At 45.8% G+C, this 27,059-nt stretch overlaps 1 protein-coding gene across 12 annotated transcripts; it reads right to left on the minus strand.

Moving 5' to 3' along the window:
* Positions 1–444: 444 nt before the first annotated feature.
* On the minus strand, positions 445–27,059 carry IFI16 (interferon gamma inducible protein 16). 12 transcript variants are annotated; one of them, XM_045048574.1, is made up of 13 exons: positions 26,824–27,059; positions 22,088–22,362; positions 21,072–21,202; positions 20,293–20,460; positions 16,610–16,777; positions 13,674–13,841; positions 11,160–11,327; positions 8,489–8,656; positions 5,816–5,983; positions 2,760–3,179; positions 1,704–1,889; positions 963–1,078; positions 445–758 (listed from the first exon to the last, which is right to left on the minus strand). In XM_045048574.1, the coding sequence occupies exons 2-13, from the start codon at positions 22,350–22,352 to the stop codon at positions 704–706; spliced, it is 2,181 nt and encodes a 726-aa protein (XP_044904509.1). In that variant the 5' UTR covers positions 22,353–22,362; positions 26,824–27,059; the 3' UTR covers positions 445–703. The 12 variants fall into 12 exon arrangements, 11 of the variants coding, with proteins under 11 accessions (XP_044904509.1, XP_044904510.1, XP_044904507.1 ...); XM_045048575.1 differs by having other exon boundaries at positions 963–1,092; positions 1,784–1,889; positions 22,088–22,366; XM_045048572.1 differs by having other exon boundaries at positions 22,088–22,366.

Raw genomic sequence — 27,059 nt, forward strand, 5'->3', positions numbered from 1 at the left:
TCAACATGCCTGTTCTTGACCCCAGCCTTCCTTTGTCAAGGTTGCACCCAAAGCACAAATGCAAATATTGCTTGGGGCCTGTGTGCTCCAACCTGACCTGCAAGTCACACATGTTTGCTTTTGTTTTTTCGTATTATTTTCTTTTCTTTTCCTCTTTATTTTTTTTAATTTAAATCCAAATTACTTAATATCTAGTGTAGTAAAGGTTTCAGGAGTAGAACTGAGTGATCCATCACTTACATACAACACCCAGTGCTCACCCCAGCAAGTGCCCTCCTTTAATGTCCATCACCCACTTAGGCCACCCTCCCTCCCCCCCCAACTCCCATCCAGCGACGCTCAGTTTGTTTCTGTATTTAAGAGTCTTTTATGGTTTGCCTCCCTCTCTGTAAATGATTCACTTGTAAGCAACGCACCAAATGAATTAGACTTCTATTCTAGCACTCCTTTAGCAAAAAAAGTTTATTATTTTTTCCCAATTATAAAAATTATACATGCAAAATATGGCATTAGGGTGGCACAGAAAAATATAAAAAGAAAATAAAAAGTATCCATTAACACTCTATTTCCTAGAATTAACAGCTGGTATACCTATCACTGAGTTTCTATCATGTACATATATAGCTTTTCTGTATTTGGATTTTATTTCCATGTACATCGTTAATGGCATCCAGGTTTTTAGAAGGACATTATGCTGGGGTTTTCATATACAAATCAGGGTTGAGTTGTTGTTTCTTGTTTTTCCTGGGCTTGATGACCTTGAAGAAGAAAGAAATGAAGTTAGAGCAGGTGAGATGTAGCTAATTCTGACTTTCTCTCTGCACTGACACTGTCCTCCAACCACCAGTTGCATCCCGTTCTTGTAAGGTTCTTCTCACTCTCCCCTGTCCCCTTCAATGAATTCCTGTCCTTTGAGTCACCTCCCACATTGGTTGAGACCCTAAAATGAGATAGTCACTCACCCACAGCATGAGTGCACATGGAAGGGCAGGAGAGAGAGGAAGGAGCAGGTGTACTCAATGCCAACAGTTGAAGGGACGGTTCTCACGGGGAAGACAGGTGGGAGGAGGGTGTGAGTCTGGAATGGAAAGGCTGGAAGGTTTGAAAGACTCAGGACTGGAGATATCTAAGAGTCTGGGCCTTGCTGTGGGTCTGGATGTGTCAATCTTTGATCTATTTCACTCTGGTACTAGCCTTTGAGGGTCTTTCCACAGTCTCACGTGGACAAAGAGCATGGACTTAGTCCTGGAGGACCAATACTCTCTGTCTGTGTAGACCAGTCTGTTTATCTCATTAAAGGCAAGTTACTTTGTGTTGAGGTACTCAGGGGCACTCTTGGTCGTTTAGGTCTGGTGTGAGCTCTGTTTGCCTTCCTCTGGGATAGATGGCATTTCCCCCATATTAAAACTGATGAACCTGAAGTTTCTGGTGCTTAACTTCACCAGCAGTTAGAAAATCACAGAGCTAGGTTTTGAAAGAAATCGGCCTTAATGAAGCCCAAATTTACTACATAATCTCCCTGCTTTGATGCATTCAACCAATTTTGTAATATTTAGCTAGGTATTATATCCTTTGAAGGCTTCTCTGGGTTTTCTCTCTCCAACACAATTCAAAACCTCCTTCTTTAAAGAAAGAAAGAATGATAGAAAGGGCAGTCATAAGTCTTCCACGTTGGAAGAATGCTATTCCCCAGAAGTCCCCACCTTGATGAAGCTGTGAGTTACAGATCTCAGCTGTCTTGGATCCCCACTTAGTTCAAAGCAGATGAGTGTGAGTTTATCACCTTCCTCACAGTTGACTTTGGTCAGTCGTCCATACACCAAGACGTCCATCATCCCCGTATCATCTTGTATTTCATACAAAGTGATGAATTGATCCAACACCATTTTCTGCAAAAGAAAATCAGCATGCTCCTCCTCAGAACTGGATCAGGTTCCATGTCCATGAGAAACACAGGGTGTGGGTGGAAACTTTTGTCTCCAACAGGTTAATATGAACTGGAGGTCCGGAAGGAGGCATAGCACATAGCTTAAGATGTTTTGTTCAGAGGATTCTCCTTATGAGTCTGAGAAGGATTGCCACTAATTCTCATTAAGTGGATTATGTCATTTCCGTCTGTACTTCTTTCCTGTCCATTCTCTACTCCCTCTTCCCAATCTGCCCAAATCCAGAATCTCGATCATCTAGTCCCATTGTTCTAGGTTCCTTCTCGCTCACTGTACTCATTAATTCTGCAAATGCACCTGTGTGCACAGCCACTTACACAGAGGGCACAGGAGACAACACAGGTAGAAGGAAAAAGCTGCATTTCAGGGCAGAATCATCTGTCGATTTCCTACTCTGGTTGTCACAACCAGCATCCAAGTTTGGGAGGGCAATTCTTTATTCACAATCAAGTTAAGCTGTCATTGAAAGGGATGAGACAGAACTCAAACAAAATCACAAGGATATGTGTACTGATAGAAAGTCTGCACTGTTCTGGACCAGAGTACCTGTGAATGGATCATAGCATCTGCCAAAAACCAAGGATTTGGGGAAATCTCTTTCCGTAGAACTTACATGGCATTGCCTTCGGAAGAGGAATGTGAAGAGTTTTTCTAGCCCGTATCCTGAAGTGGGAAGGTTCTACCCAACTACCCTGGTCATTGGAGCCTTGAGTTCCTGTGTTTCAGAAGTGAACCAAACTCCACTTGGCAAGTTCAGACCTTTAAATTCAGGGGTTATAGATGAAATAGTACAAAACAATGGTGTGGGCTTACCTTATGCACCTGATACACCCCACTCACAAATGTTCCTGGCTCTTCCAAGCGAAGCTCCTTGATTTTAGGAGTTGCATTTGCATTTTGGATCAGTCTGCTTGAGACCTCCATCTTTCGGTCAGCACTGACATCAGACACAGAAGAGACATTGTATACCTCCAGGAACCCGTTGCGGCCAATATAATCTGCTAAGGTGATGACTCTCTTTGGTATGAACTTGTCCTTCAGGCCGACATGAAAAACCTTCACTCGAAAGAACTGGCTCTCAGTAACCACAGTGGCGTGAAACATCCTTCTCTCCTCGTCTGTGATGTCATATGCGAATGGCTCTGTGGCTTTCAGCACCATCACTTCCTTGGGGCATGTCTGTAAACCCTCTTCTCTGGAAGCTTTTGTAGGTACAGACTTCAATCTTGGTTTCTACTTGGAAGTACACATCAGAAAGTGGCCCAGTTAAGAAAGGGAATACACAGTCCTTTCTAGTGACCGCCACCTTAAGCTTAATGTTGAGCCTCCAGAAAGGCTCAGATTGGATGGATTTGGGGGAAAAAAAATGAGCTAGAGAGAGAGAGCTGACCTCGTATAAGGTAGCTAGTGGAAGACATGGAAGAATTACATGTAATTGTACTTATTTTCTTCATCGTTTCATACATTTGGGAGGAATATTATTTTTTCTGTTAAAGGCATTAACCCAAGATAAAGAAACAACAACAACAAAACAACATTTCTCTGAGGAGAGCTCTGGAGAGCATAGAGGAAGAGGAAAATAGCCATGCTGTTGTGAAGGGATTCCCATTAGACATGAAGATAAATATATTATCTTTTTTTTTTTTTAATTTTTTTTTCAATGTTTTTATTTATTTTTGGGACAGAGAGAGACAGAGCATGAACGGGGGAGGGGCAGAGAGAGAGGGAGACACAGAATCGGAAACAGGCTCCAGGCTCCGAGCCATCAGCCCAGAGCCTGACGCGGGGCTCGAACTCACGGACCGCGAGATCGTGACCTGGCTGAAGTCGGCCACTTAACCGACTGCGCCACCCAGGCGCCCCCATATATTATCTTAATTTACCAATCAGCATTTTAGTGAGCAAAATAAAATAGCAGTAAGGAAGAAAATAAATCACCCTAACAGCCCTGGTAGTGAACGGCTCTAGTCAGAAACCACAGATTTCATCTGGAACCAGTCCCGGTAGATGTCACAATTGAAAGAGGGAAACCGTGAGCCCTGTTCCAAGAAGGGCTGTGCTAAAAAGAGATTAGTTAAGCAATCACTGGAGAAGCTCATGAACTTCCCTGATTTAGAAATGTTCTGGCTCCAGACTTGAGCAGTAGAAGAATGAGCCTTCTGAAAACACGCTTCCTTGGCATAGAATTATTTGAACCCAATGATTCTAAAAAAACAGCAGCATAGAAGAAGCTCTACAAAGAGAATAAAAATTCCCCTAAATGTTAAAGCTTTAGATCGCCAAGCCTGGATTTGAATCCAGCACCAAGTAAATGCCTAGTGCGCAGAAATGTCGTCAGCACTGTCTTTCCATGGTTTTTCAGAGGGCTGTAGTCTGCTCCAATAAACAGATATTTCATGCTTTGTGTTGACCCTGTTGGTGGAATCTTTGTTAGAGGGATAGCCTTGTAAAAGAAATTTCTGCATTTGGGTAAGCCACACATACTCAGTAATCTCATTGACAGGATCATGCTGAGCTATTGCCTTTTAAAACTCAGTTATCATAAACTGGCAGGACGAGAGTGGGGCTTGGAGGCTGAGGAAATATTGGTTTGGATAATATTTTGAAAGCATAAGCAGGTCATTTACTCTCAGAGTAAATTCTCCACTTCCCACCTTGTTCATAAATCATGCTTTTCTGTGCTATTCCCTTCATCATAGCAGAAATTGAAGGTGATAGTGATCTGTTTCTGGCTTTGAACCCAAAAAGCAAACCGAACGCACACCCTAGAGAAAATTGTTGGGAGTCTCCATGATGAATAACCACAAGGCTTTCATTCTCACCTAATGAAGCACAGACTGAAAGGTCAGACACCTTTTTGAAGGCCTCCTGTGCAGATGGTCAGACCCCAGGGAAGCACTGAGTCCATGGTGTGTTTATGTGCAAGAGGCTAAGGCACAGAAGAGCCTCCTGGGGTCCTGATGCTCCATGGAGGATTCAGGGCAGCAGAAGGATTCTGACAGGAGGAAAAGTGACTGTGCCCCATGTATAGGCAGATGGGGACATAGAAAGCCACTTCCATAGAAAGTCACTTCCAAGCCAATACTCTACCCCCAACAGTAGGCAACCACCATGGTCATGTCACGGTGGGACGGAGGTGAGCTAGGCGGGAGGGCATGCCTGCCTGTGCACTTGCCTCTCCATTCTAGTCTAGTCTTTCTCTAGAATCTGAGGTTATTCTCCCATAAAAGGAGAAGGTACACTCATTGTAGTGGGGATAAATGCTGGAAAAGAAAAATAAAGGGACTCGTGAAATCGAGCAGAGGGAAGATGTGATGTGTTGTTGGAGGCACATCAGTGAGGACCTGCCCGGTGGGGAGGGGACGCGGTCAGGCTGATGTCTGAAGGTGGGTGTTTCTGGGTCAGTGAAAAGACAGGAGTAATGAATTCCCAACCAGAGAAATATCTTTTGTATACACATTGGACGTGGGAGGGAGCCCCTAATGCTGGAAAAGAATCCAGAAGTGTGGTCAATAAGCCAAGAGGAGAGGGACGAAAGGAGACAGGAGACGAGTTACATGCAGTCGTTCATTTTTCCTCCCGTGTTCATCTTTAGTGGTCTGACCATCCCCTATTCTCATTCCTGAACTAAGTCAGTAACCCTCTTGAGATCAGGAATTATTTCAAAATACACACTTTCAAATAGCAAAATACACACTTTCTATTACACTGAAAACTCACCACCTGCATTTAATAAGCTAACAGGTGACTTTTGTTATGTAAGGAAATTATACATAGTAGGGAATTGCTGAGAAGCTCTTTACAGGTCCTGATGATTCCTGTGCTATGTTGTAGAGAGAGGAATAAGTATGGGGAGAGCAAGACGGTACCTTGGTTGAGAAACTGCTGCCCGGGGTTGATGGAGGCATCCAAGGAGGCTGAGAGAAGGACCCAGGTGACAGGGCACCTGTGACGGAAGGTTGTCCAAGCTGACCCCATTCCGGCATTGGCTGCATCATCTCAAATTTTTCAGTTTTTATGGTTTGGGTTTCCATTTTCTGAAAATAGTTTTTTTCTCCCTGGTTAGTTGTCAGTATCAGGTGAACCACAATCCCTCTCTTCCTTCACCTCTCTCTCTCTCTCCTCTCTCTCTCTTTTTGTCTTTCTGTCTCTTCGTCACACACACACACACACACACACACACACACACACCAGGATCTTCAATGTGGAATACTAGCACATATAGGATACCTCCTTCTGCTCTCTGGCTTGGACCCCAACCAGGATACAAACATCCCTCTGCAAATTTTAACTACACAGATGATTGAACTTTCATTGGAATGCTAGGCAATTCTAGTTCTACCTCTGCTTCCAAGGGCCCTATCTCAAGCTCGTCAAGGCGACACGTGGATCGTGGCCTGGTAGAAAACCCTACCTGGCTCCAATGGAAACCAGTCTCAGAACTACTTGGCTGAACTTTGGGATGTTTCATTAGCCAAGTTTTTCACTGCCTTGTCCTTGGGCAAATAAGCAAATTGGTTCCTACTCCTGTCCTTCAGCTCAGGAAAACTTGTGAATGCTTTGTTCTCCATGCCAGTGAGATTCCCCCCCCGTTCATCATTCCAGAGGCAGGATTGTGCACCAGGCCACCAAATCCCTCCTCAGAGATCTCAGGGACAGACAAAACCAATGAGGATTTCCCCCAGGCTTTCCCAGGACCTGGACTTTTATGACCATTTAAGGAATTACAGAAAGACTCTGTAAACTCATTTGTCTTGACTACCTGCCCTTTTACTAACGAAAGCCCATTTAGACCATCCTGCATCCGATATGCACGTGCCACCATTCTTGTCACTTTTAGCATCCATTTGACCAGTTCATCAAGTGTCACTTGTGGATAAAGTTGTAGATGAGGGAGCTTCTGGAATACCCGCCTCTGGCAGGCAGCTTCCTGATTAGAACACCGTCGGACCAACCCCTACACCTCATTCCTCTTTTGCAGGAGGACAGAGCCTGGCTGTGGAAACAAGTCCACCCATGACTCTGGTTATTCACACATTAGAGGCATTAAAAAAATATTGTAACATCCGCACAGCTACGTGGATTCGGTTTGTGCCCATGAAGAGCTCACGTGTTCACGCTCTGACACTCACTGTCTGTGTGACCTTTGCAGAACGTGTTTAACCTCTAGGAACCGCAGTTTTCTCAGAGGTGAAATGGACCTAACAACAGCACCCTGAGTGATAAATAATGAATGCTGTTATAAAGATGAGATGAGATCACGGACACAGAGCACACAGGTTCGGGGTCCAACACACTACGTGGGCAATACACAGCCATGTCGGCATTGTCACTGCTATTTCACACTCTGTTTAGAGATTTTGGTCTGCTCTGATTTACAGATGCTTCATGTTGTATGTGGGTCCCTCCTGATGGTGTGGGAAATATTTCCCTAAAGTAGCCTCTCTATTTGCTTCTGCCACAGGTAGCAATTAATCCCAAGACAACCTTATCTTGATATTCCCTCAAAATCAGTGACACTGAAAGCTTCTATGATAGCAGTAGGATTTACATGCTGAAAATATTTTTTCAAGTTTATTTCTTCATTTTAAGTGAAGGAGAGTGAGAATGCAAAGAGAGAGAGAGAGAGAGAGGAGAGAGAGAGTGAAAGAGAGAGGGAACGTGTAGGGTAGGGGAGGCAGAGAGATAGGGAGAGAGCAAATCTCAAGTCAACGCTTCACTGTCAGTCCAGAGTCCAACGTAAGGCTTGATCTCAAAAGCTGTGAGGTCATGACCTGAGCAGAGATCAGGAGTTGGATGTTCTATCGGTTGAGCCACCCAGGCACCCCTAGATGCTGAAAATATTCTTTTTGACTAGATAATATGAGAAAATAATAATTGGTTTCTTTTCCTTCATCATCCTGCCCTGTTGTAGAATCACGGTGTCCTGAGCTGTTTGCTTTAGAAGAGACGTAGCTGTAGGAATCAAGAGCAAAACTTGTCTACGCCTGGTTTGGGGGAAAGTTGAACGGATCCCACACGGTAGAGAAAATCATTGGGAGACCCCATGATGAATCAGAGCAAGATTTTTGTGCTCACCTAACGAAGAAAAGACTGAGCAATCAGACACGCATTTTGCTCCTGTACAGGTGGCTGGACCCGAGGGAGGAATTCACTACATGTGTGTTTATGTGAAGAGGCTGAGGGTAGCCGATGAGCCTCCGTGGTCCTTGGGCTCCAAGGAGGATTCAGGGCAGGAGAACGTTGCTCATGGGAGTAGAAAATCTCATGAGAGTCATTTGTTTAAGGAGTCATCTGAGTAGGCCGACGGGGACTTTGAAAGTGTCACTTCCAAGCCAGTATGCTTGGCAAAAGTAGCGTTATCCTGAGCTGTGTGCATATGTCATTGTCATAGGAGAGAGACAGCGGCTGTGGTTATTGTCACTGTTGTGTAATGAATTTTACATAGCAGGGGAATTACTGAGAAGCTCTTTCCAGGTCCTGATGATTCCTGTGCTATGTTGTAGAGAGAGGAACAAGTACGGGGAAGAGCAACACGGTACCTGGGTCGAGAAACTGCTGCCCGGGGTTGGTGGAGGCATCCAAGGAGGCTGAGAGAAGGTCGCAGGTGACAGGGCACCTGTAACGGAAGGTTGTCCAAGCTGACCCCATTCTGGCGTTGGCTGCATCGTCTCAGATTTTGCAGTATTTGTGTTTTGCGTTTTCTTTTTCTGAAAGTAGTTTTACCCTTGGTCAATAGTTTTCAACATCTGATGAGTCACAATCTCTCTCTCTCTCTCTCTCTCTCTCTCTCTCTCTCTCTCTCACTTTTCCACTCTCCTGTTCATTCTCCTCTTTCCTTCCTCCTCTCTCTCTCTCTCTCTCTCGCCGCACACACACACACCTAAGGATCTTTACTCTGGAATACTAGCACATATAGGATATATCCTGTTGCTCTCTGTCTTGGACCGCAACCAGGGTACAAACATCCCTCTGCAAATTTTAACAACACAGATGATTGAATTTTCATCGGAATGCTAGGCAATTCTAGTTCCACCTCTGTTTCCAAGGGCCCCATGTCAAGCTCCTCAAGACGACACGTGGATCGTGGCCTGGTAGAAAACCCTTCGTGGCTCCAATGGAAACGAGTCTCAGAACTACTTGACTGAAAATGGTATGTTTTCTCCACCATGTTTTTCACAGCCTTATGGTTCAGCAAATAAGCAAATTGGTTCCTACTCCTGTCCTTCAGCTCAGGAAAACCTGTGAATGCTTTGTTTTCCATGCCAGTGAGATTCCCCCCGTTCATCATCCAGAGGCAGGATTCTGTACCAGGCCACCAAATCCCTCAGGGATCTCAGGGACAGACAAACCCAATGAGGATTTCCCCCAGGCTTTCCCAGGATCTGGACCTTTATGATCTTTTAAGGAATTGCAGAAAGAGTCTGTAAACTCGTTTGTCTTGACTACCTATCCTTTTACTAACGAAAGCCCATTTGGACCATCCTGCATCCGATATGCACGTGCCACCATTCTTGTCACTTTTAGCATCCATTTGACCAGTTCATCAAGTGTCACTTGTGGATAAAGTTGTAGATGAGGGAGCTTCTGGAATACCTGCCTCTGGCAGGCGGCTTCCTGATTAGAACACTGTCGGACCAACCCCTACACCTCATTCCTCTTTTGCAGGAGGACAGAGCCTGGCTGTGGAAACAAGTCCACCCATGACTCTGGTTATTCACACATTAGAGGCATTAAAAAAATATAGTAACATCCGCATAGCTACGTGGATTTGCTTTGTGCCCATGAAGAGCTCACGTGTTCAAGCTCTGACACTCACTGTCTGTGTGACCTTTGCAGAACGTGTTTAGCCTCTAGGAACCTCAGTTCTCCCAGAGGCGAAATGGCCCTAACAACAGCACCCTGAGTGATAAATAATGAATGCTGTTATAAAGACAAGATGAGATCACGGACACAGAGCACCAGATTCCGGGGTCCAACACACTATGTGCGCAATACACAGCCATGTCGGCATTATCACCGCTTTTTCATGATCTACTTAGAGACTTTGGTCTGCTCTGATCTGCAGATGTCTCTGTTGTAATGTGGGTCTCTCCTGATGGCATGGGAAATACTTCCCTAAAGTAGATTCTCTATTCGCTTCTGCCACAGGTAGCAATCTGTCCCAAGACAACCTTAACTTAATATTCCCTCAAAATCAGTGACACTGAAAGCTTCTATCATAGCAGTAGGATTTAGATGCTGAAAATATTTTTTCAAGTTTATTTCTTCATTTTAAGTGCAAGGGAGTGAGAGTGCAAAGAAAGAGAGAGAGAGGGGGGAGAGAGAGAGGGAACTTGTAGTGTATGGGGGCAGAGATGGGGAGAGAATGAACCTCAAGTCGACTCTTCACTCTCAGCCCAGAGCCCAATGTAGGGCTTGATTTCAAAAGCATGAGGTCATGACCTGAGCAGAGATCAGGAGTTGGATGTTCTATCGGTTGAGCCACCGAGGCACCCCTAGATGCTGAAAATATTCTTTTTGACTGGATAATATGAGAAAATAATAATTGATTTCATTTCCTTCATTACCCTGTCCTGTTGTAGAAACACGATGTCCTGAGCTGTTTGCTTTAGAAGAGACGTAGCTGTCAGAATCAAGAGCAAAACCGGTCTACGCCTGGTTTCAGGGTAAAAGTTGAACAGATCCCACACGGTAGAGAAAATCATTGGGAGACCCCATGACGAATCAGAGCAAGATATTTGTGCTCACCTAACGAAGAAAAGACTGAACAATCAGACACCTGTTTTGTTCCCGTACAGGTGGCTGGACCCCAGGGAGGAATTCACTACATGTGTGTTTATGTGCAAGAGGCTGAGGGAGCCGATGAGCCTCCGTGGTCCTTGGGCTCCAAGGAGGATTCAGGGCAGGAGAACGTTGCTCATGGGAGTAGAAATTCTCATGGGAGTCATTTGTTTAAGGAGTCATCTGCGTAGGCCGACGGGACTTTGAAAGTGTCACTTCCAAGCCAGTATGCTTGGCAAAAGTAGCGTTATCCTGAGCTGTGTGCATATGTCATTGTCATAGGAGAGAGACGGCGGCTGTGGTTATTTTCATTGTTGTATAATGAATTTTACATAGTAGGAGAATTGCTGAGAAGCTCTTTCAGGTCCTTATGATTCCTGTGCTATGTTGTAGAGAGAGGAACAAGTATGGGGAAGAGCAACACGGTACCTGTGTTACGAAACTGCTGCCCGGGGTTGGTGGAGGCATCCGAGGAGGCTGAGAGAAGCTTGCAGGTGACAGGGCACCTGTGACTGCAGGTTGTCCAAGCTGACCCCATTCCAACGTTGGCTGCATCGTCTTCGATTTATCACTGCTTGTGGCTTTAGTTTTTCTTTTCTGAAAGTAGTTTTTTCCCCTGGTCAATAGTTTTCAATATCTGATGAGCCACAATCTCTCTCTGTCTGTCTGTCTGTCTCTCTCTCTCTCTCTCTCTCTCACGTTCCCCCTCCGCTGCTCACTCTCCTCACCCCTTCCTCCTCTCTGTCTGTCTGTGTGTCTCTCTCTCCCCCGCACACTCACACACACACAAACACACCCCAGGTTCTTCACTCTGGAATGCTAGCACATATAGGATACCTCCTTCTGCTCTCTGGCTTGGACCCCAACCAGGGTATAAACATCCCTCTGCAAATTTCAACCACACAGATGATTAAACTTTCTTTGGAATGCTAGGCAATTCTAGTTCCACCTCTGCTTCCAAGGACCCTATGTCAAGCTCCTCAAGACGACACGTGGATCGTGGCCTGGTAGAAAACCCTACCTGGCTCCAATGGAAACCAGTCTCAGAACTACTTGGCTGAACTTCGGGATGTTTCATTAGCCAAGTTTTTCACTGCCTTGTGCTTCGGCAAATAAGCAAATTGGTTCCTATCTCCTGTCCTTCAGCTCAGGAAACCCTGTAAATGCTTTGTTTTCCATGCCAGTGAGATTCCCCTCGTTCATCCTTCCAGAGTCTGGATTCTGCACCAGGCTACCAAATCCCTCAGAGATCTCAAGGACAGACAAACCCAATGAGGATTTCCCCCAGGATTTCCCAGGACCTGGCAGGAGGCTTCCTGATTAGAACACTGTCGGACCAACCCCTACACCTCATTCCTCTTTTGCAGGAGGACAGAGCCTGGCTGTGGAAACAAGTCCACCCATGACTCTGGTTATTCACACATTAGAGGCATTAAAAAATATTGTAACATCCGCACAGCTACATGGATTCGGTTTGTGCCCGTGAAGAGCTCACGTGTTCACTCTCTGACACTCACTGTCTGTGTGACCTTTGCAGAATGTGTTTAACCCCTAGGAACCTCAGTTTTCTCAGAGGTGAAATGGCCCTAACAACAGCACCCTGAGTGATAAATAATGAATGCTGTTATAAAGACGAGATGAGATCATGGACACAGAGCACACAGGTTCCAGGGTCCAAAACACTACGTGGGCAATACACAGCCATGTCGGCATTGTCACTGCTATTTCACACTCTGTTTAGAGATTTTGGTCTGCTCTGATCTGCAGATGCCTCATGTTGTATGTGAGTCCCTCCTGGTGGCATGGGAAATACTTCCCTAAAGTAGCTTCTCTAATCCGTTCTGCCACAGGTAGCAATTTATCCCAAGACAACCTTATCTTGATATTCCCTCAAAAATCAGTGACACTGAAAGCTTCTATGATAGCAGTAGGATTTACATGCTGAAAATATTTTTTCAAGTTTATTTCTTCATTTTAAGTGCAAGGGAGCGAGAATGCAAAGAAAGAGGGAGAGAGAGGGAAGAGAGAGAGAGAGTATGTGAGAGAGAGAGACAGAGACAGGGAACGTGTAGGGCATGGGGGCAGAGAGATGGGGAGAGAACGAATCTCAAGTCAACTTTTCACTCTCAGCCCAGAGCCTAAACTAGGGCTTGATCTCAAAAGCTGTGAGGTCATGACCTGAGCAGAGATCAGGAGTTGGATGTTCTATCGGTTGAACCACTGAGGCACCCCTAGATGCTGAAAATATTTTTTTGACTGGATAATATGAGAAAATAATAATTGATTTCATTTCCTTCATCACCCTGCCCTGTGGTAGAAACATGATGTCCTGAGCTGTTTGCTTTAGAAGAGATGTAGCTGTAGGAATCAAGAGCAAAACTGTCTACACCTAGTTTGGGGGAAAGTTGAGCGGATCCCACACGGTAGAGAAAATCATTGGGAGACCCCATGACGAATCAGAGCAAGATATTTGTGCTCACCTAACGAAGAAAAGACTGAACAATCAGACACCTGTTTTGTTCCCGTACAGGTGGCTGGACCCCAGGGAGGAATTCACTACATGTGTGTTTATGTGCAAGAGGCTGAGGGAGCCGATGAGCCTCCGTGGTCCTTGGGCTCCAAGGAGGATTCAGGGCAGGAGAACGTTGCTCATGGGAGTAGAAATTCTCATGGGAGTCATTTGTTTAAGGAGTCATCTGCGTAGGCCGACGGGACTTTGAAAGTGTCACTTCCAAGCCAGTATGCTTGGCAAAAGTAGCGTTATCCTGAGCTGTGTGCATATGTCATTGTCATAGGAGAGAGACGGTGGCTGTGGTTATTGTCACTGTTGTGTAATGAATTTTACATAGTAGAAGAATTGCTGAGAAGCTCTTTTCACTTCCTGATGATTCCTGTGCTAAGTTGTAGAGAGAGGAACAAGTACGGGGAAGAGCAAGACAGTACCTGGGTCGAGAAACTGCAGCCCGGGGTTGGTGGAGGCATCCGAGGAGGCTGAGAGAAGCTCGCAGGTGACAGGGCACCTGTCACTGCAGGTTGTCCAAGCTTATCCCCTTCCGGCGTTGGCTGCGTCATCTTCGATTTATCACTGCTTGTGGCTTTAGTTTTTCTTTTCTGAAAGTAGTTTTTTCCCCTGGTCAATAGTTTTCAATATCTGATGAGCCACAATCTCTCTCTGTCTCTCTCTCTGTCTCTCTCTGTCTCTCTCTCTCTCTCTCTCACTTTCCCACTCTCCTGCTCACTCTCCTCTCTCCTACCTCTTCTCTGTCTGTATGTCTGTCTGGGTGTCTCTCTCTCCCCTGCACACTCACACAAACACAAACACACCCCAGGATCTTCACTCTGGAATACAGCACGTATAAGATACCTCCTTCTGCTCTCTGGCTTGGACCCCAACCAGGGTACAAACATCCCTTTGGAATGCTAGGCAATTCTAGTTCTACCTCTGCTTCCAAGGACCCTATGTCAAGCTCGTCAAGACGACACGTGGATCGTGGCCTGGTAGAAAACCCTACCTGGCTCCAATGGAAACCAGTCTCACAACTACTTGGCTGAACTTCGGGATGTTTTCTTTTTTTTTTTTTTTAATTTTTTTTCAACGTTTTTTATTTATTTTTGGGACAGAGAGAGACAGAGCATGAACGGGGGAGGGGCAGAGAGAGAGGGAGATACAGAATCAGAAACAAACTCCAGGCTCTGAGCCATCAGCCCAGAGCCTGACGCGAGGCTCGAACTCATGGACCGCAAGATCGTGACTTGGCTGATGTCGGACGCTTAACCGACTGCGCCACCCAGGCGCCCCCGGGATGTTTTCTTAATCATGTTTTTCACTACCTTGTGCTTCAGCAAATAAGCAAATTGGTTCCTATCTCCTGTCCTTCAGCTCAGGAAAACCTGTGAATGCTTTGTTTTCCATGCCAGTGAGATTCCCCCCCGTTCATCATTCCAGAGGCAGGATTGTGCACCAGGCCACCAAATCCCTCAGAGATCTCAGGGACAGACAAAACCAATGAGGATTTCCCCCACGCTGTCCCAGGATCTCGACCTTTATGATTGTTTAAGGAATTGCAGAAAGAGTCTGTAAACTTGTTTGTCTTGACTACCTGCCCTTTTACTAACGAAAGCGCATTTGGACCATCCTGCATCCGATATGCAGGTGCCACCATTTTTATCACTTTTAGCATCCATTTGACCAGTTCATCAAGTGTCACTTGTGGATAAAGTTGTAGATGAGGGAGCTTCTGGAATACCTGCTTCTGGCAAGAGGCTTCCTGATTAGAACACTGTCAGACCAACCCCTACACCTCATTCCTCTTTTGCAGGAGGACAGAGCCTGTCACGGGCTCAAGTCCACCCATGACTCTGGTTATTCACACATTAGAGGCATTAAAAAAATATTGTAACATCCGCACAGCTACGTGGATTCGGTTTGTGCCCATGAAGAGCTCACGTGTTCACACTCTGACAGTAACTGTCTGTGTGACCTTTGCAGAACGTGTTTAACCTCTAGGAACCTCAGTTTTCTCAGAGGCGAAATGGCCCTAACAACAGGGCCAACAACAATGGCCCTGAGTGATAAATAATGAATGCTGTTATAAAGATGAGATGAGATTACGGACACAGAGCACACATGTTCTGGGGTCCAACACACTACGTGGGCAATACACAGCCATGTTGGCATTGCCACTGCTATTTCACGATCTACTTAGAGATTTGGTCTGCTCTGATGTGCAGATGCTCATGTTGTATGTGAGTCCCTCCTGGTGGCATGGGATATACTTCCCTAAAGTAGCTTCTCTATTCCATTCTGCCACAGGTAGCAATTTGTCCCAAGACAACCTTATCTTGATATTCCCTCAAAATCAGTGACACTGAAAGCTTCTATGATAGCGGTAGGATTTAGATGCTGAAAATATTTTTTCAAGTTTATTTCTTCATTTTAAGTGGAAGAGAGCGAGAATGCAAAGAAAGAGATAGAGAGAGGAGAGAGAGAGAGTGAGAGAGTGAAAGACAGAGGCAATGTGTGGGGTAGGGGGGCAGAGAGATGGGGAGAGAGCGAATCTCAAGTTGACTCTTCACCCTCAGCCCAGAACCCAAACTAGGGCTTGATCTCTCCTGAGCAGAGATCAGGAGTTGGATGTTCTATCGGTTGAACCACTGAGGCACCCCTAGATGCTGAAAATATTCTTTTTGACTGGATAATATGAAAAAATAATAATTGATTTCATTTCCTTCAACACCCTGCCTATTGCAGAAACGCGATGTCCTGAGCTGTTCGGTTTAGAAGAGACGTAGCTGTCAGAATCAAGAGCAAAACCGGTCTACGCCTGGTTTCGGGGTAAAAGTTGAGCGGATCCCACACGGTAGAGAAAATCATTGGGAGACCCCATGACGAATCAGAGCAAGATATTTGTGCTCACCTAACGAAGAAAAGACTGAACAATCAGACACCTGTTTTGTTCCCGTACAGGTGGCTGGACCCCAGGGAGGAATTCACTACATGTGTGTTTATGTGAAGAGGCTGAGGGAGCCGATGAGCCTCCGTGGTCCTTGGGCTCCAAGGAGGATTCAGGGCAGGAGAACGTTGCTCATGGGAGTAGAAATTCTCATGGGAGTCATTTGTTTAAGGAGTCATCTGTGTAGGCCGACGGGACTTTGAAAGTGTCACTTCCAAGCCAGTATGCTTGGCAAAAGTAGCGTTATCCTGAGCTGTGTGCATATGTCATTGTCATAGGAGAGAGACAGCGGCTGTGGTTATTGTCACTGTTGTGTAATGAATTTTACATAGCAGGGGAATTACTGAGAAGCTCTTTCCAGGTCCTGATGATTCCTGTGCTATGTTGTAGAGAGAGGAACAAGTATGGGGAAGAGCAACACGGTACCTGGGTCGAGAAACTGCAGCCCGGAGTTGGTGGAGGCATCCGAGGAGGCTGAGAGAAGCTCGCAGGTGACAGGGCACCTGTCACTGCAGGTTGTCCAAGCTTATCCCCTTCCGGCGTTGGCTGCGTCATCTTCGATTTATCACTGCTTGTGGCTTTAGTTTTTCTTTTCTGAAAGTAGTTTTTTCCCCTGGTCAATAGTTTTCAACATCTGATGAGCCACAATCTCTCTCTCTCTCTCTCTCTCTCTCTCTCTCTCTCTCTCTCTCTCACTTTCCCACTTTCCTGCTCACTCTCCTCTCCCCTTCCTCCTCTCTGTCTGTCTGTGTGTCTCTCTCTCCCCCGCACACTCACACACACACAAACACCCCCCCCAGGTTCTTCACTCTGGAATGCTAGCACATATAGGATACCTCCTTCTGCTCTCTGGCTTGGACCCCAACCAGGGTACAAACATCCCTCTGCAAATTTCAACCACACAGATGATTGAACTTTCATTGGAATGCTAGGCGATTCTAGTTCTATCTGCTTCCAAGGGCCCTATGTCAAGCTCGTCAAGACGACACGTGGTTCGTGGCCTGGTAGAAAACCCTACCTGGCTCCAATGGAAACCAGTCTCAGAACTACTTGGCTGAACTTCGGGATGTTTCATTAGCCAAGTTTTTCACTGCCTTGTGCTTGCGCAAATAAGCAAATTGGTTCCTATCTCCTGTCCTTCAGCTCAGGAAAACTTGTGAATGCTTTGTTTTCCATGCCAGTGAGATTCCCCCCCGTTCATCATTCCAGAGGCCGGATTCTGCACCAGGCCGCCAAATCCCTCAGGGATCTCAAGGGCAGACAAACCCAATGAGGATTTCCCCCAGGCTTTCCCAGGACCTGGACTTTTATGATCGTTTAAGGAAATGCAGGAGTCTGTAAACTCGTTTGTCTTGACTACCTGTCCTTTTACTAACGAAAGCCCATTTGGACCATCCTGCATCCGATATGCACGTGCCACCATTCTTGTCACTTTTAGCATCCATTTGACCAGTTCATCAAGTGTCACTTGTGGATAAAGTTGTAGATGAGGGAGCTTCTGGAATACCTGCCTCTGGCAGGCGGCTTCCTGATTAGAACACTGTCGGACCAACCCCTACACCTCATTCCTCTTTTGCAGGAGGACAGAGCCTGGGCTGTGGAAACAAGTCCACCCATGACGCTGGTTATTCACACATTAGAGGCATTAAAAAAATATTGTAACATCTGCATAGCTACGTGGATTCGGTTTGTGCCCATGAAGAGCTCACATGTTCACGCTCTGACACTCACTGTCTGTGTGACCTTTGCAGAACGTGTTTAACCTCTAGGAACCTCAGTTTTCTCAGAGCTGAAATGGCCCTAACAACAGCACCCTGAGTGATAAATAACGAATGCTGTTATAAAGACGAGATGAGATCACGGACACAGAGCACACAGGTTCCTGGGTCTAACACGCTACGTGGGCAACATAGCCATGTCGGCCTTGTCACTGCTATTTCACGCTCTATTTAGAGATTTTGGTCGGTCTGATCTACAGATGCCTCATGTTGTATGTGGGTCCCTCCTGATGGCGTGGGAAATATTTCCCTAAAGTAGCCTCTCTATTTGCTTCTGCCATAGGTAGCAATTTATCTCAAGACAACCTTATCTTGATATTCCCTCAAAATCAGTGACACTGAAAGCTTCTGTCATAGCAGTAGGATTTAGATGCTGAAAATATTTTTTCAAGTTTATTTCTTCATTTTAAGTGCAAGAGAACGAGAATGCAAACAGAGAGAGAGAAGAGAGAGAGAGAGAGAGAGAGAGAGAGAGAGAGAGAGAATGTGTGTGGTAGGGGGGGCAGAGAGATGGGGAGAGAGTGAATCTCAAGTTGACTCTTCACTCTCAGCCCAGAGCCCAGTGCAGGGCTTGATCTCAGAAGCTGTGAGGTCATGACCTGAGCAGAGATCAGGAGTTGGATGTTCTACGGATTGAGCCACTGAGGCAACCCTAGATGCTGAATATATTGTTTTTGACTGAATAATATGAAAAAATAATAATTGATTTTTTTTCCCTCTCCAGATTTTTCACTTGTTCACCCTGTCTAGTTCTTGAAACATGATGTTTTGAGCTGTTTGCTTCTGGAAACACAGGAATCAAAGGTAATATTTGTCTGTATCTGGTTTTGGGGAAACAAAGGGACTGAACCCACACCTGAAGAAATCGGTGGGAGACCCTGTGATGAATCAGAGCAAGCCTTTCCTGCTCATCTAATGAGACACAGATGGATGGTGGACCCATTTTTCACAAGCTTCCTGTGCAGGTGGCTGGACCCCGTGGAACAACCGACTGCATGGTGCGTTTACGGGAAGAGGCTGAGTCGGCAGATGAGCCTTCCCGGGGTCCCTGTTCTCTAAGACGTTTAAGGGCAGTGTGAGGATTCTCCCAGAATAGAAGTGGCTGTGTCCCATGTATAAGCAGGCGGGGACTGAGAAACTGTCACTCCCAAGCCAGGATGCAGGGTCAAAGCAGAGTTATCTTGAGATGTGCACATATGTCATTGTCCTAGCAGAGACACAGCGGTTGAGTTTTCAGTGACTGGAGGAGGACACATCCGCGGCCGTCTGGGCCTGGGATCCAACAGGCACAGGTAGCTAGCTCCATCCCATGCATAAATCCTGGGGACCCTGGGTGGGGATGATGAGTTTTGGTGCTGACAACAGTAGGATCCACAAGACACAACTTGAGAAAGATGTCTTTAGGGAGTTTGTCCTCAAGTGCTATGTGTGTGTTGGGGCCGGGGTACAGCCTGGGTCAGAGGGCAGCTTGGGGCTTGGGTGACAAACTACATTAGAGAATAGTGATTCAAGTGTTGCCTGGCTCATTCCTCAGGTGGGTATTCCTGTGGTGTTTGCCACAGAATGGACATTACATCTCCCGAGTGTAGGCAGCCACCGTGATCATGTCAGGGTGGGACAGAGGTCCGCTGGGAGGGAGGGGATACACACGTGTGCACTCACTTCTCCACCTCGCCTGGTCTTCCCCTATAATCTGAGGTTATGATCCCACAAAAGGAGAACTTACACTCATTAGAGTGGTGATAAATGCTGGAAAAAAATCAAAGGACCCGTGACAGCCAGCAGTGGGAAGATGTGATGTGTTGTTGGGGGCACATCAGTGAGGACTTGCCGGGGTGAAGGGAGTCAGGCTGGGGTCCGAAGGTGGATGTATCTGGGCCAGTGAAAAGACAAGCGTCATGAATTCAAAACCATCGAGATAGCTTATGTTTACACACGTGACGTGGGAGGGAGCCCCGAATGCTGGAAATGAATCCAGATGTATGGTCAATAAGCCAAGGGGAAAGGGACAAAAGGAGACAGGAATGCAGGGTATAAACACCCTCCCATGTTCATCGTGAATGGTCCAGCCACCTCCTACCCCTACTCCTGCACCAAGTCGGTAACCCACTTGAGATTCGGAATTATTTCAAAATGCATACTTTCAAATAGCAAAGGATCTCTACGACACTGAAATCTCACTACCTGTATTTGATAAGCTAATGAGCGATTATTGTTATCTAAGGAAATTGTACATAGTAGGGAGTTACCTAGAAGCTCTTTATAGGTCCTGATGATTCCTGTACTGTGTTGTAGAGAGAGGAACAAGTACGGGGAAGAGCAAGACGGTACCTTGGTCGAGAAACTGCAGCCCGGAGTTGGTGGAGGCATCTGAGGAGGCTGAGAGAAGCTCTCAGGTGACAGGGCACCTGTGACTGAAGGTTGTCCAAGCTGACCCCATTCCGACGTTGGCTGTGTCTTGTTAGATTTATTATTGCTTGTGGTTTTAGTTTTCCTTTTCTGAAAGTAGATCCCAACCCTCTGGGTAAAGGTTTGCAGTTTGAGGTAAACGTTATTACTACTGAGCCAATCCGTTTTTTATTACTAGATTAGAAAGATACTAAAACTTCTGTTTCAGGAAACAGGGGACCACATGGAGTCCGTCCTCTGAGAGATGACGGGAGGCGTGCAGTCCACAGTGATGGGAGTTTCACACAACAGCTGGGAATCTCCCCTCCTCCCTGTGGCCCGAAGGATGCTGCACCAGGATTTGGAAAATCTAGAATTGAATTGTGTCTCTTTGGTGAGCTGCCCTCCTGGTGAGACTTCCCTTTCTCCCATATGTAAAGAGGCGTCCTGACTCCATATCTCCTTCCCACGGAGTTATACACACGAGTTATAGTGAACACAGTTCTGAAACATAACGGGTGATGGCCAACTACGGGTGGGTGATTGTTCACTATGGATTTGTTGACTCCAAACCTCATTTTCATTCTGCCCCTGGAATCCCTTTTTTCTTGATTCTTCTATTTGCAGGTTGAGAAATGAAGGAAGAGCTAAGTGCTCCCAGGAAGCTAATCAGGGGAAGAGCCATAGGGGAAGCTTCTTCAGCGGGACCTTTTGCATCTTACCTTCGACACAAGTGTATCATCCACTGGCCGCGAAGCCTTGTTTGCGGTGGATGTCGATTCGTCAGTACTGGACGCCTCCTGCTTTCTTTTCTTCACTGGAGCCAGTCCCTGAGTTTTGTACTTCTTCATAACTGAGGCAGCAAAGAGAACATGGTAAATCCAAAGAGGCCCGTCTAGGGCAACTGCGTCACGTTCGGCGCTATTTCCTCGGAGCTCCTGCCTGTGAGTCTGAGGTGGCGTTTCTGTCCCCCCTGTGTCCACCAACCAGCCAGCCCGGCTACAGGTGCTGACTCAGTCTCGGATGGTCTCCTTCCTTCCCCACGGGCACAAGCCCACCCCTCCATCGTCCGGACTCCCGGGAACCTCAGTCAAACCCTCTTCCAACCCATTTATCCTACATTTTCCTTTTAAGAATATTAAGTTTTCAAAATGCCGATGGTGGGTTAACTCCTATGGAAGGTCTATTTGAATTACAGCAAGCAGAGAAAGGAAATCCGATCTAATTAGTGACGTGACAAACTGGTGATGCTTGACTTTCTAAACTATGTTTTTTACCAACCTGTGATTTTACGGGAGGCAATGGTTTCACATCTGCGAGAGAGGAGTTTTTCTTTAAGCACTGCCTCACGTTTGTTGCTAGGGAATAGAGTAACGGTGGGATAAATATTGTGAGGGAGCAGTATACCCACCGTCTGCAGTATTTTTAAGGGTCACAACTTTTTCCTAATTTTGTCATCACCCTGTAACCATCGTAATGTGGGGGAAGCCTCAGCCTTTGTCGTCAACTCCTGCTTTTTTTCTTTACCCACATCCCCCAAATACACCCTGTAGAATACAGTGCCCCCCTTTGTAGGAAAGGAATTGTTCGACCTGTCAACCTGTTGGCGCTCGAAGGGCCACCTCATCTGGGCAACTGAGTCGTAAATTGGCAAAGGGGTCTCCCCGCTGTGCCGACACCAGGGCTCTGCTGGGCACAGAGGGCGGGCACATGGACAGTGAGGGCTCCTCTGCATTACCTTTTCTCTTCTCATTTTTCATAGTTTTCACAGTGTCTTCTAGTCCTTCTATGTCTTTGAGCATGCTCAGGAGTTTGTTCACACAGAGAATCCCCCGGAACTTCTTGTGCATCATGTCAGCAATCTTGACCTTGGTGTATTCTTCTTTCATTTTTGGAGTCAGTCCCAAATCAGAGTCCAGCAGGGACTTAACCATGCTAAATTGGTCGTCGTTGAGGGGCTGAAGCCCTTTCAGCAGAAGAATTCTCTTGCATTCTGTCTCCATCTCTCAAGGTCTGTCTAAGCAGGAGAAAAACACCATAGGGCGTTACATTCTCATCGGAACAATTTAAAAGCCTGGTTGTATCTCTGTGGGTGAGTGGCCCATGTCAAGGTGTTGTCCTTGAGTGTGTGTGACAAAGACCAGGTGCATCACTGTGCAAAATGGGTTGAGATCTGCTGCATTCAGAACTTCTTTTTAAAAAAAAATTTTTTTTTTAAATGTTTATTTATTTTTGAGACCATGCGAGAAACAGAGTGCAAGCAGTGGAGGGGCAGACAGAGGGAGACACAGAATTTGAAGCGGGCTCCAGGCGCCGAGCCGTCAGCCCAGAGCCCGACGCGGGGCTCGAACCCACAAACTGTGAGATCATGACCTGAGCCGAAGGTGGACGCTTAACCGACGGAGTCACCCAGGCGCCTGCATTCAGAACTCCCAAGAAAGTCTTTTCATTTAATAATGACAGTTGTGTCAGGTCAGGGCAGGTGTGGTGGCAGGAGGTCTGGAAAGAGGTAGTGTTTTCTGTGCGTGGAGTGTGGGCTGTACGGTGTCACAGGGCACCTGCTCCCGGCGGCCATCCCCTACTGGGGCTGCGGTGTCTCCCTGGATGTCTGCTCGCTGGCTCCTGACCCTGTTACCCTCTCTGATGGCCGAGTGGACCGCAGTCTCTCACCCTCCGTGACTGTCCCCGCCACCGGGCGCTCGCTTCCACACCAGGGACCCGCCCATGTCCACCTGCCTTCCTCTAGCCAGTCCTTCTAGCGTCCCCTCTCCCTGGGGCTTGGGCATGTCCTCTGTGTCCTCTGCGCCCTTGTCCCCTGCTGGCCTTCTACCTGCTTCCTCGTGCACAATCACGGCATTTTTTTTCTGGGACCATTTAGTAGTCCTCTCACTGGAGTTCTACACTCCGGCTAGAGCAGGAACACTGCACTTTTTTGGCGCAATTATTTAGCAGTTCCTTGATTTTACCCTTCTAGGCTGAATTCCTCTGAACAGTTCTTTCAGAGAGCCAGATGTCCCTCTATCCAGCCATGGCTCTGTCCCACTTGACAGCCGCCAAGAATTCCCCGGTTTGTTTTTGACATTTTTCTTGCTCCCCACCCTAGCTTGGAGAGCCTTGAATAATCTGCATCTTTTTTTTTTTTTTTTACATCTGTGCCTTTTGTAATTCTTGCGGCTTATGCTCCAGAAATATACAACCCATCTCGCCTCTTCATGCATCAGGACTTTGCTAATTCCCTCCCTGCTGCCTACCAAGCTGCTCTCGCCTTTCTTCCTCCGACTGACTCCTCGGAGCCTTCAGGACTCCGCTGAGGCTTTGTCTTCCAAAAGCCACCAGAGTCCCCCTGTTGGACCGAGGGTCCCGCCTCTGGGCCCCTTTAGCACCTCTCGTACTTCCTCTATGGCACTCAGTACATGGTACGGATTCCACTTTTCTGTTTAAATTCATCAATTGTTCTTATTCGGGCACCGTGTGTTTGTGTAGCTTCTGTATAATTAGCATGTTCAAATCCCCAGGGCTGTGAATGATTCCTTCCTGCGAGGGTACGAGATCCTCGGACTGGTCAGGCTCATGGATTGAAGGATAAACCCACAAGATGGATGATAGCAGAACTGAAGATCATTAACAACAAAGTAAAAACTCTGAAAGCTTCCAGAAATGAAGAGATTACCTGTAAAGATTCAAGGAGCAGCCTGAATCTGACACTCAACAGCAAAGCTGTCCACCAACAGTAAAACAGGGTAATTTTCAAATAGTATTTGTTCAAATTCCATATCTGTTTCAAAGCTGAATAGTGTTTAAAATGAAATTTGTGTGTGTGTGGTATATATGAGTGTGACAACATAATTCGTTTGCAAAATAAGACATAGTACGATATAAGGTGACAGGAGGCTAGGTCTAATCTTTGTTCATTCCTCTTAAATATGAACGTGCATATTGTATTTCCAAAATATTAGTGTGTTTGATTTTAGAATAACCATCCAGACCCCTCTTGGGTTTCTAGTATTACAGTATTTGTTTTTGTGTCTTGTTTGTTTCTATTTTTTTAATGTTTGTTTATTTTTGAGAGAGAGGGAGAGAGAGCATGAGCAGGGGAGGGGCAGGGAGAGAGGGGGACAGAGGATCTGAAGCAGGCTCTGTGCTGACAGCGGAGAACCCCAGGTGGGGCTCGAACTCATGAACCATGAGATCATGACCTGAGCCGAAGTCAGACACCCAACCGACTGAGCCACCCGGGTGCCCTCTAATATTACAGTATTCCAAGTAGGTACACTAAATAGCCTTTCTGAAATGCCCCGATTGTGAATTTCGAAACAGATGCAGCCTCAGGGGTATCAGAAAAGGTACTGCTTACATAGAGGGAGGGCAGAATAATTTTGAGAGCAGAATTCTAAGCTGGCCAAACTGATATTTAAATGTGGGGGCCTCAGAAACTATTCTCTGATATTCAAGGCCTTGTGGTTTGTACGAGAAAGACCTATAAGGAAACGTCTATGGGAAATGATATTCGATAATAAAAATGACACGTAGAGCCCAGAACTACTGCAAGCCAGAGCGAGGACTACCTTGGCGAGGTGTGCCTCTGTCTTACAAAAAAATGCAACTTCGACTAAAGACGAGAGAGACAGGAAGCATATCGACATGGTGGGGCAAGGGAGGAAAGCCAACGGGGCCCTTCGCTAATGTATTTGTCTTAAAGGTCAGATAAAGGTATACGTAAAAACAGAAGCACGAGAAAGGAGCATTCAGAAGTGTCAGAAACGGGAACGAGTGTGGCCGAAGCCAAACTGTACCCCTTAATTATCAGCAGACACAGAAATGGCCCTAACGAGGTAAGTGGAAAGTGTAGTCAAATGGCATTTACACAATCTGCCAATGTACTGTTAACAAAAGATCCCTTAAAGGTGGAGAAATAAAAGACACATATTTCATCATGCGACGAGCAACCAAAACAAAACCAGCTTATCTATATTAGTGTAGCTTTAAATAGATCTGGAGACAAAACAAATATCATCAAAGCACAACACAATGACAAAGCTGACGCCCCAGGGAAATAACACAGTTGTGATTGTGTATTTACTTGCTAATCGAAAATATATATTATTTTTGTTGTGATATCCCTTTACAATGCTATAAATATTATGTAATTTATTTTATAACATGATTCGCCTATAATAGTATAAAAATTATATTTGTACTATTATATCGTATGTTTCCATACATCCACACACACTTGTATATATCATCGTGTATGTAAATTTGACAGACGTACGGGACGAAAACCTCACAATGGCACGGTTTTTATGCGTGATGATTTTAACGCATCTCGCAATTGCGAAATAAAATTTTAAAGAATCAGTAAAGATTTAGAAAATCCGACCAACGCAATCAATAAACATCATTAACGATGTTTATCTACCATACCCCAAATTCCGAAATCAGCATGAAAAATCTCACACTCTAACGAGAGCAAATGAAATAGTATCATAACAGGCCGTCCAGAAAGTCGCCCAACAATTCTGCAAGCAGGCAATAGAAATCTATGTATAACTGACTCCCTCCCTCTCCCTTGCATCTTGCCACTAGAAAAAAGTCCGTAATTTCGAGGGAGGCAGAAAGTAATACTAAAAGGAACTGAAATAATGGCTCTGGAGTATAAGATAAAAATTAAATGGTCTAAAAGAGGTAAAGAAGCCATGTTTTTGCATGACTGTGTCTGTGGAAAGGAAATTTTTTCTGCTGTGTGTGTGTGTGTGTGTGTGTGTGTGTGTGTACGCCTGCATGTGAGTTTTCTAAGATTAGGATAATACCATACAATCAACTTTAAATGCAGATGTGCATTTCACTTCATATTAGGTTACGATACTTTCCTCCTTGTGCTTCTATCTTGACTTTTGCCCGGGACCCTGCCACAGCCACCACGTTTCCTGTGCACCTTCCAGGGGAGGAAACTAAACAGTTTCTCTAAATATAACTCATGGCAGTAGTCACCTAGGGAATAGATTTTAATATCTTCTATAGTCAAAATGTATCTCCCTTTGTTCAGGCCTCAGATGTGGTAGAATCAGAAGGTCTGTTTTTTGCCTGAGCTGTAAAGGATGAGAATCAAGCTACTGTTGGAGAGTCTGGGTGGCTCAATCGGTTAAAGCACGTGACTCTTGATTGCCGCTCACGTCATGATCTCACGGTTCATGAGTTTGAGCCCTGCTTTGGGCTCTGACCTGACAGCATGGAGCCTGCTTGGGATTCTCTCTCTCTCCCTCTCTCTCTGCCCTTCCCCTACTCTCACTGTCTCTCTTTCTCTCAAAAATACATAAACGAACTTAAAAAAAAATAGAACGAAGCTACTGTTTTCATTTTTCTGATTGTAGTTGATAACCAGCACAACCCCCCCCCCCCATTCTTTATAACCGAAGCCCCCTGGATGTTTCCTGCTCAGCCAATATCTCTTGACAGAAAGCCCACGGTTCTCACCTTGCTGAAATTCCCCACAAGTCCAGATCTTGAGGTCTTCTTCAGAAATGCAGGGATCACTGCTTATTTTGTTTGAGGAGAAAGATCAATTAGGAAAGCCCTAGAGACTGAACTGCAAGCTATTATAATCTCCTGAAGGGCACAGGAAAAAGAAGTGTTTTGAAAGATAGCAATCAGAAATGGCACCGTGTAGAGTCACAACTTGACTAGTTTTGGTTTCCTCTCACTGTGCTGTC

Source organism: Felis catus, chromosome F1 (genome assembly GCF_018350175.1).
Source record: "Felis catus isolate Fca126 chromosome F1, F.catus_Fca126_mat1.0, whole genome shotgun sequence".
In the NCBI taxonomy this organism is placed as follows: domain Eukaryota; kingdom Metazoa; phylum Chordata; class Mammalia; order Carnivora; family Felidae; genus Felis; species Felis catus.